Source organism: Falco punctatus (genome assembly GCF_963210335.1).
Source record: "Falco punctatus genome assembly, chromosome: 3".
Taxonomy (NCBI): Eukaryota; Metazoa; Chordata; class Aves; order Falconiformes; family Falconidae; genus Falco; species Falco punctatus.
Window position 1 is genome coordinate 27,925,144 of NC_137582.1, and position 17,121 is coordinate 27,942,264.

The window sequence follows — 17,121 nt, forward strand, 5'->3', positions numbered from 1 at the left end:
TGCCACCTTTGAAGGTAAATACGGTTAAGGCAAGAGTAACTAAACCAATCAAATGGAACTAACAGGGAAATAAAACCCCTTTTCTGTCCCAGTTAATCATCCAGACTCCCTTGGCAGCCTGCAGTCACATGAGCAGGAGAAGGCAATCCACAGGGAACCCAGATGACCTGCTAGGGTCACATGCCCGCCTTTTAGGTTGCTGAAGTTCAAACAAATTCTGTCTTTCCCTACCATAAGCTTACAGAAGCCACTCTGATGTAAATGAGCACCACTCTGCCTTTCAGCTGCCTGCACAGGGGCACCTGCCCAGGTGACACAGCCAACACAAAGCCTCAGAGATAGACACATGACATACACTGTCCATATGAGCTCTGCCCGTGCTGCCTTCCAGGGACAGTCGCACAAAGTGGCTGTCCACAGCCTCTGTTCCCAAGATGTTCAGCTCCTGCACCGTGCCCAGGATGCCTGGTGAGCTCCTCCTGTGGCACCCAGCTGCATTTGTCAGCAGACAGGTCTGGTCTACACATACAAAAGCCATTGCGTAAACTTTGTGGTTGGGCCTGGACAAGAAGAGATGTCCTGAATGCCTAGTCAGAAGGAAGAGGTGTTCAGAAGTGTCTCTGTGGGAGCTGGAGAAGGATGCAAGTAAGGTGAGGAGCAATGTCAAGTGAGGGATCTATCAAAACAAAACCTCAGTCTGCCAGATACTGGTGGATGTACAAACTCCACTGAGTACTTGGCAGAGATCTCACCTTGGTCCCAGACATAACTGTGCCAAGTCCCCTAAAGAGAAGCAAGTACCCTGACTTCACACTAAAGAAAGGAGAAACAGATGCAGAATCCTCATTTCTAGCCCAGGAGTCCTTCACCTGCAGTACTGCCTTATTTTAAACAGGTGTATTTCAGTCCGTGTGCGGTAGCGAGTGTTGTATCAGCAGGCTGTGTGTCAGTGTCTAGCTTACCATATTAACTTCTGAACATTTGAGTCTCTTTGGGCCACATTTTGACACAAGGTTCTGGTCTCAGAGATCTCTGTTAGTTTAATTGACCCAAGCATCAGAAAGGAGGCAGGAGAACTGATTAGTACTGCACCTAAGGGAAAGACTGCAGCAGAGCTCAACCTTTTTTAATTGCTGGAGAATCCATAGGGCAGACAGAAATGGTGCACCACTAGACACCAAAGAACCCACTGCAAGAAAAAATCCATGGGAAACAAGTTTTCATCAGTTCTGAACCTTACTAAGCTCCCTGCTCTTTTGTGTCCTTAAACTATACTTCTTAAAGACCATAATCATTTCGCACACAAGACAAATTATTTTTCTATTACAGCAACCTCTTCACTTGACAGCCAGGTGCAAGTTAGAAAATAAAGGATTATAAACACTTAATACCTGTTATCAAGATGAAGTTTCAGCTGTCATAAATAAGCAATGCATTAAAAAAAAAAATCAGGCTATGGCAATGTGGGAGATGAGCATGACAAAACATAGCCCAGGACAGCAGAAAGCAAATGGCTGGCAGCGCAGCCCTCCTCAGCTGGAACTGATTTCTAGTATTAACTTGCAAACTACGCAGGTACTTGAGTTGCAAAACACACCACTGTGGTTTAGAAACCTGACGTTCCCAGCCCCAAACTGCTCTTACGCTGCACCTAGACAGAGGGAGAGCAAGAGGCAGCCAAGGAACCCGCTTTGCTTGAGTTCGTGGCACAAGGTGCTGGAAACAAAATTTCTTCCTTTGCAACGTACTTTGTTGCTTGCTATAGGAACTTCTGTGCAGCCTTGGGAATAATCTAGAAGCTGCAGTTTTGTGCACAACATTCTTGTTGACATTTCCAGGAATGCTGGCCTCATTTCTTCCACAGCAAAATACAATCTTCTGCTGCCAGCCTTATGTCATCTCTGTCGACATCTGGAGTTAACAGCCTGGAAAGCACATACTGGGGCTCTTCTTAGCTGCCTGAAGCCTTTACTCCTGCTCAGGGCCTCCTCCCTGACTTCAGCATGCCCCATCAGCCACAGGCCCCGCTGCACCTGCCAGCATCTGCTTGCACTGTTTAAAGAGCAAAGTCCCTTATAGTCCACCTACTTTAACCCTCCCATCCCTTTGGGGACTAAGTCTTCTGTGCAAAGCACCAGGCCTGCAGCTGCCCAGGGAGTTTAGCGAGCAGTCAGGAGTAAGTCTGTGCTGGTGCATGTGATTCAGAAGCTGTTTCTGATGGGAAAGTACCTGGTCTACTGAACTGGCCATTTGTGGAGCAGGAGGCTGGAGGAGATGCCCTCCAGAGGTTCCTTCCAACCCATGCGCTTCTACCAGTCTGAAAACTTCAGGAAATGCTGACTCTCATCACAACTTAATTTCAGACACAACAGCAATGATCCCACAGCAGTTATTTTATATGGTATTTCCAAGCTGGCAAAAACTCTCGCACAGACAAGTATACCAGCAAGGAACTTGTTTGGCTAGTTGGGTGTTGGTGTATTTATAGCTGCACCTTCATAAGGAAGCTGCTGCTTTATCACTAGGCCTGAAAATAGCACCATCTATACACCGAGGAGTTGTGCAACATAGGGAAGTAAATTTCTTAGGCCAAGACAGAAGTCCTGTCTTTAAGATATATTTTGTAAAGAACAAAAATCTAGTTCAGTTCTTGATTTTTTTCATGACTTGGTAAATATGGATTTTTAAATACCATTTTGGTATTGGATGTTGTCATCCAACAGGCTTAGTCAATCTACAAGACTTAGGAAAAGTTTTATTTTTAAGTTCTTAAAAAACAGGGGGTGTAAGAACGAGAGGTTCTACTATGAGCAAGCAATTCTATTTGGAGTCAGTTCAGGTAATGAAAGGACCATCAAACTCTGTTACCTTCATGAGCGGACAACGCAGGCATTCGATGCGTTACCACTTACTAGTACTCCAAAAGTCAACCGGTAAGATGCAGCCTTGCATTCTTATTCGAGAAGTGTGGGTGCTTCCTACAGCAGGCTGGAACTTCCACCGTGCTACAAACACCTGTCAGATTAACAATATCGTCAGCTTGGGGTTTTTTTGCCCTCTCATCTACACTTAGGATTACCTGCCATTCTAGACAGCAGCATAAACTCTTTGTGCGAACAAAAGCTGACATTCGCACTACTTAAGTTTATTCTGGCTGCAAGTGCAAGTTCCAGTGGAATCCATTTTTTTTTTCTTTTTTGCTTATGCTGAGTGTTTGCATTGACACAGCCATAGGCAATGGCTAAAACTGGGGTTCAGTCATAATGTAAATAAAGCTACAGAAAAGGATTACTTGGAAATACCAGCAGCAGAATGCTGAGCCCTAACAGACATGAGCCCTCTTTGGGCTTTTCCAGCTCTTTTCCTGTCTTTTATCCAACAGGTTTCCATAACCCATTAACCTCTAAAGCTTGCACGTGAAGGGCAGAAGGAAGAGAGTAATGGAAATCTCTTCCTTATGCCTGGCCCGTAAGAGAACTCCACTGAACAAGTCTGTTATTTGGAAATGTAAACACTTTGGAGGACTAGATCTTGATCCCAAGAGCAAACAAATATCTGGAGCTTCCCAAACCCTACCAAAAATTCTTGAAAGCATTCCCAGGGATGCAACAAGACCTACTGCAGGAGTTCATGTGGCCCATCCTCCTACAGTTCAATGGAAAAGAGGAATGACTGTCAAAGGCAAACACTAATTTTTTGTCTGGGAAACAACAGTAAAATTGAGGTGCATGGTTTTTCAGGTGATTATCAAAACACACTAGTGATTCTGATAAGATGACCGAGGTCAAGACAGCTTAGAAAAATCTCTTATTGCAATAAACACCACAAATGTTTTCAGGAAAAGCATGAAGACTGATATTAAAAAAAAAAAAAAAAGCAAAACAACAAAACCCACAGACAAAAGCAGGAGAAAACTAACAAATTTCGGGACAATCAAATGCAGACCTAAATACTCCAAAGACTTAGCTCTGTCCTAAGAGAAAAAAAAAAGGGTCCATCATGGATCTACACATTGTTAAATGCACAGTCACTACTGCACTGACTCACTATCAAACAGAACCAGTCCTTCTCCATGTCTTGTGTATTTCCAGAAAACTATTGGGATTTTCCTTCTAGGATAAGCTAAATTACTTATTTGTGCTTTTGAATCCACTTGAATATCACTGTCACTTGATAACAGAACATTTGGGGAAACAGTGAGAATGAGAAATCTAAAACACATCAACTGAGTATTTCTTCTCTTTATTGCATTTCCTGTTAATGATAGTTGCACTTAAAAAAATACACACCCCCAGATCTTTTGGATGCAAGCAGCTACATCAGCTAATTCTTGAATTAGCTCCTTTCAGCTGTAGTGGAGAAGGAGCCAGGGAAGAAAGAGGAATAGAAGAAGAGCAAGTTGCAAAATTCCTTAGATTTGGTAGTGGAGGAAAAAACTATGATTTCTATAAATTAAATCTCAGAAAATAAATTTAACTTACAGAAATAGGTTCTAGAATTTTTTTATACCATTATGATGTGATTGCTAGTGTTCCTCACATACTGAAAAATTACAACACCGTTTTCTAGATTTCTGATTTCCTGAAAATAAGCAAGAGCAGGCTGCAAGCCCTAGTAAAAAAAAAAAAAAAAAAAAAAAAAAAAAATCAAAGCTTGGTAGAATCCCGGCTAAGGTGTTAAGTTTCTAGAGAAACAAATAGCTGTTTTATTGACTTTGTTACACAACTTTCAGCAAATCGAGATGTTTATTTGTTAAAAACAACTCCATTTGCAAGGTGCGCTCTCCTGGAACGCTCGAGTTGAACCCTGTCCAGAGGGAGAGTGCGCAGCCAGAGCGCCATCGAGTACCTCACTTGCTCGGGAACCAAGTTTTTACCGCGATCCACCACCAGCCTCGCAGGGAAAGGGTGGGAAACTCCGGCTGTTGGGGGGGAAGCGGCGCTACTCGTAAGTAGGAACCACAAAGCGAGCAGCCGGCTTTAGCGAGTCGGTACAGGCCAGCAGCTTTGCAGCACCGTGCGGCGGCGGGGAGAGCCCTGTCGCACACCCCTCCGCCGCGGAACAGCCCCGCGGGCAGGGGCGGCCACACACTCCCCCCTCCCCCCACCGGCCGTGCCCCCCCCGCAGGGCGCCGGGCAGCGAGCCGAGCCACGCGCCGCTCACGGGGCACGGCCCGGCGCGCGCAGCCCCCGCGGGTGCCGGGGAGGCGCTCAGCAAGGCCGCGGCGCTGGGCCGTGCCGTGCCGTGCCAGCCCCCTCAGAGCCCGGCTGACGGGAGGGGAAACGGTGCCGCCACGCTTCCGCCGAGCTCGGCCGCCGGGGAAGGAAACGGCTCCGTCCGCTGCCTCAGGGAGCCCCGCGCGCGAACCGCCCCGCCCCCGCCCGACAAGGCGTCACTCCCCGGGCACGTGGCCTTTTACGCCGCTCGCGCATGACGTCACCGCGTTCCGCCAGGCCTCCCTGACCAATCGGCGGCGCGCTTAGTGAAGAGGCGCCGCGCGGCGGCGCGCGCGCCAGTCAGCGCAAAGCTTACACCGCGGCCGCGCGCCGCCGCCCCGCCCTCCCCGGCGCGGCGCACGGAGGGAGGGAGAAGGGCCCGCTGGAAGTTAAGATGGCGGCGCGTGCGTGAGTGCGGCGCGGGCTGAGCCTCCTGCCGGCGCCGTTGCGGCGGGTTCCTGCTTCCTCGCGCCGCGCGCCGCGGCGGGCCAGCCGAGAGCTCCGCCGGTGGCCTTGAGCGGCCCCGGGGGAGGGACGGAGGCCGCGCGCCCCCTCCCCCGCCGCCCCCCCGCCCCCATTGTGTGCCCGGCCCCCGCCCGCCCGCCTCCCTTCGCCGGGGGGGCTGAGCGGCGGCGTGGAACATGACCTCGATCCACTTCGTGGTGCACCCGCTGCCGGGCACCGAGGACCAGCTCAATGACCGGTGAGGGGCAGGCCGTGCGGCGGGGGGCGGAGGGGAGGGGCCGGCCCGCCGGGGCTCGGCCCCCTGTGGGTGAGGGGAGCGGCCGGAGCGCGGCGCGGCGGGGGCGCCCCGGGGGAGCGGGCAGTACCGGCCGCCGGGGACGTTCCGGCACCCCCCCCCCCCCGCCACCAGCACCCCGGCCGCCGCGCCGCAGGGCCCCGGCGCTTTCCCCCGGCAGAGGCCGGCGTCGAGGAGCGGTGCGGGCCGCGCCGCACGCAGCCGGCCCCTCCGGGCAGCCGCCGCCGTAAACTTTGGCCCCCGAGGGCGCGGGGGTGGGGGGACCGTGACCTTCGCCGCGGGCCCGCCGCCCCTGCGCGGCCCCGCGGGGACTGCGGCCTGCCGGGGGAGTCCCGGCGCCTGGCGGAGGAAGTGGGCTCCCGAGGATCCCCGGCCGGGGACGAGGAGGAGCGAGAAACGTGTCCATATTAATCAGAGATGGAGCGAGGCAGACAATGCGGATGGGGGATCGCGGTGCGTGTGAGGGAGTGACGGGAGCGAGGATAAAGGAGCGCTGCGCGGGGTGTTACCGGCGCACGTACCGCCGGTGCGCCCCGCCGCGCCCGCCTGCTGCCGGACCCCGGCGGGGCCCGTCTCCGGGCCGCCGGTTCCGTGCGGCTGGGCCGGGGTGGGAGTGACAGCCGGGGCAGCTGTGCCGCCTGCTTGGTGACCTGGCGGCCAAGTTTGTGTTGGGCTGGGGGGGAGGCACTGCGGGCTGGGGAGAACGTGGAATGCTTGGGGGAAAATCAACCCCCGAACCGAATTTTCTTCGCTGCTTGACGCGTGCGTGACGGCGCTCTCTGTGGCTGTCACCTGTGTCTTCTGTAGCAATTAATAATGGTACGCGTTACAGCTTGTCAATTTCACTCGCGCTCTTTTATATGGAAATTCTTAAGAAATGCGTACCTCCTTGTTTTTAATTTCTTAGAGATTTATGTGTGAGTAAATCAAGATCTTTAATCGTCGCTGGATAGAAACCTACATTATTATTATTTTTTACACTACAGACAAAATACTACTTGATTTTTATAAATAGTATTTATAAACCTTCAAAAGTATGGGTGCTTAGTTAGATTGTTCTGGTTTTGATCTTACCAGGTTTCAGAATAGGTGAGGGTCCAGCTCGCTTCACTACTTGTAGTTCCATCACTTTTCCTAGACCAGTCTTTGCTGAGATGCCTTTGTTAAAACACAGCTGAGGTTTCAGGACTTATGATGAGGAAAATAGGTCATTGTAAAGATAACATTTCTGCCAAACTACATCATCTGTGCCCTTAAACAGGGAAAAGAAACTCCTAATGATAAAATAGGTCTGAAACCTGAACTGTGTTAGTGTGGAGTGTCCGTCCCGTTCCCCCCCCCCCCCCCCCCTTAACCTGATAATACATTTTACAGGTTCCTGTTTCCTAGGAGGCCTACCAGTTCCTAAGGGATTGAGTGGCTTTCTCCACAGTAATACGTTCAAGTTTGGCATACATCATCTCTCTTTAGAGTGTCAAACTGAGAGGTGATGCTGTACTAGGAGTTCTACTTCTTCATTGCACTGTTTTGATTTAGGGTAAGATCTAGCACTTTGAACTTGAAAGGACCCCAGTGGTTTTTGGTTTTCTTTCTTTTTTTTTTTTTATGTTGATAGGTCCTTAGAAAACATTTAGCATGTAATTATCACACTTTGTTTGGAGTGAGAGAGCTCATCTGATTTTTTCTTTATCATCACCTGTTTTGTTGACTTACTGATGTTAAATATAATGTCCCTTCATAACGCTTCCTAATTTTTTTTTTAAGGTTGTTTTTTTTTTTCCCTTTCCCCCTTCTTACCACAGAAGCAGTTCTTACAACTTCTGTTTGATACAGGAAGCTTCATAACGTGTAATTAATATATGGAGAAAGCTGCACAAGTGCTATTAAGTTGTGACTTATTCTGAAAAAACAAGTGGCTCCTTGATCAGAGCTGCAAGTCATAAATTTCTATTTCATAAATATAATTTTACTAGAAACGCGGTAGCTGTGTATCAGAACTTGTAATGCAGTGAAATCAGAATGATTCATAAATAGGGTTGAAGCACACACATATATGCTGGAAACGCCAGTTCAATTTTATCAGCAGCATTGCTGCTTATTACTGTTCTGTCAATGTAGATCATGATCTAGATAGGTTAATAAATTCTCATATACATGCTTATAGAAGTTAGGAACTTGGAACATCTCATTTCTATGTGGTGTTTCTTTCCCTTCTCACACTTTACAGGCTTTTTGGAATTTGTGCTGCAGACAGTGCTCAGTAGCCCAAGTTAGGTTTTTTTTCTGTCAGCCTTCTGAATGACAATTCCTTCTCAAATTCCAATTTTGGGACCCTAATTCTGCATTGTATGCTTTCATATGTAGCGTACATAGAATGTGATCAATAGTATTTCTTTCAGTAATGGATCCATGTTCTGTATCTAAGGAATAATCGCATCTTTAAACATGAGGGATGTCTTGGTGCAATCCTTGTGTGTTCAGAATACAGGACAGTTTCATATTTTTGTGATAAGTTGATAAGTTATGCTTTAATAATCAGCATAGATGTGTGAAGAGGGTGAAATGTGTTTGGAAAGCATACTTCTGAAGTATTGCTCTGTTCCTAAGCAGTCTCGAGAATTCGAGGAAGTAGGGTTTTTTCAGTTTGGTTGGTGCAGTTTGTGTCATTCTGTTTTACAGTTTGATTTTCTGTGGAATTTGTTATACCTCTTATTCATGCAGCAACTTGGAGAATGGTAAAAAGCTTTAAAGAAAAAAAGGAAAAAGTAACTGTAGAACCGCAAATAGTTGGTTCCTGAGCATGCCTACTCATCATCTGAAAGTACTTCTTAACTAGTGTTTTCTAAACCACTAGTTCATACTGTACCTTGATGGTAGTTATTAGACCTCTCTCAAATAATTTGAAGCAGCGTTGGCTTGTTCATGGTATTCACTCAGATGTCTGGAAGCTAGCTTCACTCAAAGCTTGTAGAGGACAAGGTTATGTTTAGTTTTGCAGTTGTATTAGGATTCATTTTTTGAAATTGATGGTAGGTAAGCTTTTTCTGGTAATTAGGAAGATAGGTAACTTGGAATTTTTCTTCTAAGCAATTTGTTCTCTGCGAACTGAGTATGGTAAGTTTTAATGGGAGAAAAATTAGGTATGGCTTGCAGTTTGAGAAACAGTTCCATGAACTATTTGGGATGTAAATAATCAATGGCTTTAATCTTTGAAAAAGAGATGCCCAGCTTCTCTTGCAGTGGGTATTAGATGTATTTCGTTGATTATCCACCTGTTTCATGCATGTTTCAGTGTTGGAGACTTTGTGCTTTCTGAAGGAAGTTTGACACACAATTTCATAGATAAGTTAGTCTTAGTAAATTCTTCTTAGTATATTTTTTACTTTGTGTTGTGTTAGGAAGTGGGTGTAACCATGACAAATAACCATTTCTTGGCTATTATGAAACCTCACAGGAGCAGTTCAACTTGCTGCTCAGTAGAACAAGAAGGGGAGTCTTTCACCTTACAGGAATGGCTTTCCGTACGTGAACTAACCTTCAGGGACAGGGTTCATCTCAAGGCTTTGCCTTCGTTTTTACTGTATACTAAGAAATTTCTTGTCAGCTAAGCCATTTAAGTCCTAGCATAGGGTAAGATGTCGTTTCTGAAGTGGTCATCGACACAATGTTAATATGCTGTTTTTCTCTTTTCTTGAAGATGAGACATAATGAACTTGGTTAAATGAAGGGTATTCTGAATTTAGGATGAGTGTTAAGACATGGTATGTAGTAAGTTTTCCCACAGTAAGCTTTTTGAAACAACTGTTGTGACTGAGAAAAGTTCGTTCGAAGCTTCAGCACGTATTTACGTACAGTCAGCTTTGAGGGAGGAAAGGATTATCTCAATTTTACGTGAGTTTGGTTTCCTTAATGATATATTAAATAATTCTCTCTGTTAATCAAATATTTCTTACTTTAGGCCATGCCTGAACTGAGAAATTAGCTAGCGTACTTTAAATTTCCTGCATTGTTTACACCTTCTGGTAATCAATTTATGTGGAAAAAGTACCTAGACATAGACTAAAAGTGTATGTTCTTGCTATCTCGTGGCTTATGTACATGAAAACATCATTTCAAGGTAATAGGCAAGTGATCAGTAGATATGTGGGCTGCTACTCTGGCAGATTTTCTTACCCTCCCTGTTGCATTTACTGATGAGCAAATCTGGTAAAAATCCCAAGCAGATGTTGCTGGAAGGAGCTGGCGCAGGGTGTGGTGTTATTCTGTGAAAGGAGTCAGCAGGGATGTGGAACTGGTGTCCCGGCCCCACATGTCTGTGGGAGCCATGCAAGGAGAGGGAGAGCTGGCTCCTGCTAATGCAAGTGTTTAGCCCTGAACTCCCTCTCTGACTCCGCAGGCATGCTGGGAGAGTACCTGTCCTCTTACGGAGAGGAAGGCAGCCCGACCATGAACTTCCCTGCTGTTACATGTAATCTGCATTGCTGCTCAAAGCTGGGGGAAAGAAGGGATTGATGAACTTGTTCTTAGATAGAAAACCTGCAAATTGTGTGCAGATAGTACAGTACTTCTTTTAGCTCAAGTGATTTATTTTGGTGCACTTTAAACAGTTGCCTAATCTACTTTAGCAAAAGTGAAGTTAGCCTGCCTCAAACAGGAATAGATGGTTTAGTTACAGAGAAACCGTTGCTGATGTAGTATTTTAATTGCCTGAGTTACAGTTGCTTGATGAGACACTTTAGTAATGGGAGAAGTGTTGACTTCTTAGGATTCATTTCCTGAAACCATAACAAAATCTAAATTGACTTCTTTTAGAAGAGAGTGAGGGAATGGGATGACTATCATGGCATTATTATTATTGTCAGACTCCTAGTTTGAAACACTTTTTAAAAATAAAAAGTTTTAGCTGTATCAGAAGGTTTGCACCACCACTGTGGTTATACAGGCGGGCCATTATAGGATTTGTACATTGAGCAGCAGTGCATTAAGGTTTTTATCTTTATTTCAGTATTGTTTAAGGATGATAATTTGGGAAGCTAAGCATACACATAAGCGTAATTTTGTATCTGGTTGAATGTGAAAGGTTACTTATACACAGGCCAACAGTTTAGGTCTTTTTGGACTTTGCTCTGCCAGGGTCCTTTTCTGGTTATAATTTTTTGCTACACCCCAGACACTGCTTTTTAGAGATTACGTATGTAATTGTCCATGAATGTTCATGCTGAAACTTTACTGAGATGTTGTAAGTGGTTGCTCTCATCTGGAAGGGGAGGTTTGTTATTCTTACTTCTTACCTTGCACTGACTTTTGCACTAACTTTTAAGTGCCTGATTACACAGTAAACCAACTTAGCTCTATATAATTTTAGCAAATTAACCCTGGCAAAGTGAAATAAATGGAGTTTTATGAATTAGGAAGCTGAAATGGTTTATCTCCTGGTTGGGTGAGCATCTGAGTAGATGGAGGGGGTTTAAAAAGTGCTGCAGGAGGGTGAGTTGGGAGTGAAGAACAGGGAAGAGGAAGCAGGGTTGAGTTCCTTCCATTTTGAGAGCAGCAAGTTTATTTTGGCTACTGTAATGTGAAACTGTACTGTGAATGCGATCTGGGCTGAGAGTAGTTGCGACCTGTCACAAGGAATTTAGTAAAATGGTAATTGGGGCACAAATGCTGCCTTTTTTCCTTCTCAAATTATCTATGAGGTTTGAGCATATCTGTTATTAGACCAATGATAGAAGTAAGATTAATGGAGGAAGATACTATTAGCTGCATTTTAAGGTTGGCAATGCAAGTCAGAGCTGTCAGAAACCAGCTTTTTCTGATTTTAAGAACAGTAAGGTATCAGTCAGCGACATTATGTGCTAATTCTGGTAAAAGGCAAAATCTATTATCAATAGTATACTTTTAAGGTGATTTTTATATAGTACATATTTTTTAAATGTTCTAGTTGCCATTTAGAGGAGACTTTTGTAAAAAGATGTTTGTCAAACATATGTAATTAAACCATAAAATAGATGTAAAGGGTATGATGCTTTTTTCTTAAGCTCTCTAAAGTTTAAGTAGATAACTGTTCCTACACAATTACATCAATGTGAAAAATTACTTAACACTGAGGAAAAAACCCCAAGGATCTACCTAAGCATGGCAAGCTTTGCAGTGTGTTGTGGCTGCCTTTTTACAGTTATGGCATCGTTAACTGTGACTTAAATGAATTAGACAATAGTATGTATTTGAAAATTCCATAAAGAAGGAGAAGGGATTTCAAGGTAGCTTTTAGTGTAGTGATTACACTAACAGCAGTCTAGGTTGTTAAGTTTGCAAGATGCTCCCCATAAAAGCAGCTGGTTTTTTGTCTTTCCCTGCATCAGCTCAGCAGCCGCTTATGCAGAAGAAAACTGTATACACTGATAACAAAAACTACTTGTGATTTTCAGTTGCACAAACTTTTTTTTTTAAGCTCTAATTCAATGAGGTCCAGTAAGCATTTGGCTGTTAGTAATAATTTCACGTAGAAGACTGCAGTAGTTGGCACCTGTATATGCCCCAGAGAAAACATGGGGACAGGTCCTAGTTGTAGAAGCTAGAGGATTTTAAATTGGGAGGAACAATTAGGAGAAAGAATACTGAAATAAGTGTGCAAATGTAATTTACAAGGTGTACGTGTATTTTGTCCAAATCTGTAAGCTTGTCAGTTTAAATGAGGATGGTTAGTCCTCTACATCAATAATTATCCAGGTTTCAGTATCCTTAATTCTTCTCTTTTTCTGGCCTAAAACTGTTTTGACAATAAACTGTGCTCTACTTTTTCAAGCCTTTCTGTGCTTAAAAAAACAGTCAACCCACACTGCTTCCTTTTTCTCTTACCCTTCCCCTCCAAAGCAAATTAACTATTCCGTTTTAATTTAAAGAGCTTTTGGTTACATTTGAGAGAGAACACATACCACCTCTCTGATGCAAAGGTATGAAGTTTGCCTATTCTAAACACTCCAAAAATACTGTAAAACTGAGTAGAAGGGCATAAGGTGAGCACAGAGGTCATCTTCATTTATGTAAAACTGACAGTTAGGTTCCAGTTGAGGAGCGATGTAACTATAGAATTTGCTGTCTTTGAAAATTTTGTCTTCGTCTCACAAGTCTCACTGCTACTGCCAGCGCTTGTCAGGGGAATTTCTTATGGTAAATGTGCTTCACCTTGTCTTTCAGGAAATCTTAGCTACTGTGCTTTAAAGTGCAATGTGTTCTACAGTACTGATCCGTGTGGGTACAGAAAAGTTTTGAATATTTGCTTGCCACCCTTTTGTAACACCCCAGCATGATTATTTTGTGGCAGTTCTAAAAATGATTTTTTAGCATAGCATTGTGTGGTTTGTTTCACTGGCTAGACTTTTGTAATCCTGAGTCTGGTGGTGTTACTCTGTAAGATGTTTCTTAGAGACTTCTCCAACTGTTTACATCCACAATGGAGATTAAATGTGTCTTTTCTTCAGTTTTGTTTTGGACAGCTTTTCTTGATTAAACTGGTTACTACCTTTTATCAGAAAGGATGCCCCATAATAGCTTGGGGTCTCTTATGTTTCTGATTTCATTTTACATGGTGTTTATTAAAGAATGCAGAATAAGAAATTTTGAAAACATTCACATGATTGGTACTATTTTGTACATTAACTGTGTTGGAACTTCTCACTGTTGTTGTTTTTATTGCCAGCTGTGAGGTCTGCCAATTTAATTTGTGACAACAGTGTAACCTCAACAGATGAAAGCACGAAGGCTGCTGGAGACTTCAGCAATCTTACGAATTTGTCTTCAGCACGCTCCCTCCACACACACACACACTCAAGAGGGTGTGTTTTTGTTAGGTTAGTTTTTTTGCTTTTTACTCTAAGTAATCAGTATTGTGCACAGTGGGAATATCTTGAGTATTCCAGGGTGACTGTACCCATGCAGCTGTAGTTTTCCTGGTCATTAGAAAATAGCCCAGAAATACCACCAAGCTCTGTGCACAGAGCACAGTTTCTGACTTTCTGCAGTGTGTTTGCCATCATCTCTAGTTAAGCTGGATGTAATTTTTAACAACTACTACCTTACTTATACAAAGTAAAAAAAGTTTCTAAGTAAGTTGTAGAGTAAGAAGTAGTAGTTGACTAGTTTAAGCCAAGCCTGTGTTAAAACAGCATTTTAAAAATCTCTTACAGTCTTTCAGTATGCTTCATTCTCTTTTCCATTAAGTTTCCTCAGACTCTCACCTTTTTCACCTTTGGGATAGATTCTCTCTTTATATACATAGGTAGTTCCAATAAAATGAGGTTGATCTTGATTGGGATCTCTTGATTCTACTAAAAATTATTTCACTATATAGTTTCCAGCATGGATGGAATCTGGCATTTACTTAATATGGATAAATGTTTCTGCTATAGAGTTTTTACCAAAAACTTAGCTGGAAAATATGTATTTACCCATGTGAATGCAGTTGAATGAGAGCTGTAGGCCTTACTCTGTTGTCATTTGAAGTCATTTGGCTTTATCACTTCCTTCAATAAGTGTTGTATCATTTTAATTTCTCATTCATCTTGCAAAATTGATTTTCTTAAATGTGTCTCTCAGTGTTTATTCTTTCATTTATGGTATGAAGTTTTGCTGTTCTCTGTCCAGCCTGAAAATGACCAGAGCTGCTTTTTTTCCCCCTTTCTAGTAAATAGGAAGTTGTCTTCTTCTGCAGAGAATTTATGGCTTTTAATCCATTTTATATTGTTTTTCCTTTTAATATAACTGAGTTATTGTTGCCTGACCTTTAATGAAAATCTCTTAGGTTGGTGAAACTCCTTTTCTTTTTCTTTGTTTGACCATACTTAATGCTTTAGTAACAGCAGTTTTCCTTCTTTCTCTTCCCTGCGCCCTGCCCCCCCCCTTGTAAAGGCATTATTTAGACAGTGTTCTGGCAAAATGTATCTGTCTCTAGAGCAAGGAAGGTACTTAATAAAACATTCCAATGATACAAATCATACCATCATACCATCTTGTCATTGTGGAGCATATTGGGTAGGCAGAATGTATGCAATGCTCTTAATGGGACGGAGTGGGGGGATAACAGGCTCTAGTAGCCAAAGCTTTGTTTCTTTCTCATGGTGCAGAATCTCTATCTGGCAAGTTTGTTACCTGAAGTAGTATGACTGTAGCCAAAATGTGAAGCAGGAGGTATGCAAGGTGCTGCTTCATAAATTCTTGTAGAGGAACCAAAATACTAGTTATGCTGAGGAGGAGGCACCTGGAGTTTCGTGGCTGTGGTACAGACAGATGGAAAAGAGAGAATCTGTTTCTAGGCAATGGAAAAAAGTATTGTGATGAGCTGTGCACCTCAAAAGCTGGGTTTTCTTTTGAGTTATTTTGCCTGCAGTGCGCATCTGACAAAGTGTTTTGGCTGCTTTTTTTCTGCCATGGTGCTTGCTCTCTACTACTCTCTATGCCAGGCCTCGTTCCATTCCTATCTAAATCAGAGATGCAGTGTCTGAGAGGAAGGTTTTGAAGATGTATGTTTAGTAGTATACAGTGCAGTGTGAGGAGAGGAGTCCATGGTATTTAAAACGCAGTTTTTAAGAAGTTTGAAAAAGTGAAATGCAGGCGATACTGTGATATCAAGAGTTTTTGTTTAAGACTTCAAGCCTTGAAATTGAAGGAATTGGCAAAGAAAGGACTGGACATGCTGTATGATCTTTCCCTATTGCTAAAACTAATTCAGCATGTGAATAAGCATGATGGAGTTTAATGCAAAGCAATTAGAATTGTCTTGTTTGTGCACTTGTACAAAATACACTGTTGCTTTTCTCCACCCAAGACAAAAATTACTTAATAATGTGACAGTCCTTACTCTTAAAAATATTTTTGTAGCATTTGAATGCTCTGCTCAAAGGCCATTTTCCAGCATTGCACATAGTGGTTGTGGCTTCCAAAAGCTTATAGCAAGAACGAAAAGGAAAATGATGGAGAGATTATGCTTTGAGTTCCCACAGTAGCCTCAGCTGAGACCAGAATCTGACTCTCCTGGCTTTAAGCTGATGTGCTGGTAAATAAGACAGCCTCCATGGTGGCTTGTAATAAACTCTTGAAGGAGCTTTAACAATCTTATCATTGTGGAACACAAAAAGGCTTTAAGATTTTACAATGACTGGATTTTTATTTTGATAGCAGGGTTGGTTTTTTGTGTGTGTGGGGTTTTTGTTTGTTTTTTTTTTCATTTTATTTTTGTGTGGAATCACTACAGCAATGCTCTGATGGTAAAAAATAGGATTTTTTTTTTCCATTTGTCTAAATGTGGCCTTTTAAGTGCCACTTCTAGCCAAACAAGTGTACAGCTTGCTAGCTGCATTTTGGTAGCTAGCATTCATATGTTGATCAACACAGTAATACTGGCTCATATTATTTTATGTGAGTGTTTTTGAAGTATCCTTGAAGACAACCATGGGGTTGTAAATTCCCATTATCTGCATTTGCTATCACAGTAGAATATAATGATAGGCGGCTAAATAGCTTAAAGATTTTAAGATTCATAACTCACACCCAACTGAGTTGGTTGATCCAATTGTTTAGCTTTTAGTGGTCTTTTGGCTGAAGGAATAGCCTTCTGCTAAATGTTAAACATATTTTTTTTTGCAGCTACAAGGACTTTGTGCAGTTGAACAGAATCTGGGAACACAGAATGATGGCTTGATGCATTCTACACCAGAGGACAGATTCCTGTCCTGTATTGCCTGAATCTGTGACCCATATTTTTGGAAGTCTGCTGTCATAGAATAACATCAGGTTGAGGCTGACTTGTTCTCCTGTAGTATATTTTTCTTTTTTTCCACAGAAATGCCACTAGGCGTTTATGCAACCTGTGGCTGTAGATCTACTGTACTAACAAATCTTCTGGATATTGTGCAAAATGACATACATAGGTGTGCTGTAACTGCTGTGTGCTGGTCCTGTCAGGATCATACCATTTGTGGTTTCTTTCTGTTTGTATTCAGACTTTTCATTACAAGTTTTTTTTTTTTTTTCAGAAAAGGGGTGCCATGCTGCGTCATAACTATTTTAGGACAGGGGGTTGGGTGTTTGCTTGTTTAAAAAGTGTGATTGACCTTGTATTCCTCTTGAGCTGGCTTATGCTTGTGCTTT

The 17,121-nt window shown here is 43.3% G+C and overlaps 1 protein-coding gene across 14 annotated transcripts in view; it reads left to right on the forward strand.

The window, feature by feature from the left end:
* The first annotated feature begins 5,605 nt into the window (after positions 1-5,605).
* The window catches only part of UBR5 (ubiquitin protein ligase E3 component n-recognin 5), an 88,683-nt gene continuing 77,167 nt past the window's right edge, over positions 5,606-17,121 (forward strand). For 8 of the 14 annotated variants that reach the window (XM_080377953.1, XM_080377959.1, XM_080377966.1 and 5 more), the window contains exon 1: positions 5,607-5,919. In XM_080377953.1, coding sequence (XP_080234079.1) covers positions 5,858-5,919 — 62 coding nt within the window. In that variant the 5' untranslated portion in view covers positions 5,607-5,857. Of the gene's footprint in view, positions 5,920-17,121 lie in introns of all 14 variants that reach the window. The other 6 variants (XM_080377960.1, XM_080377963.1, XM_080377964.1 and 3 more) reach the window with 2 other exon arrangements.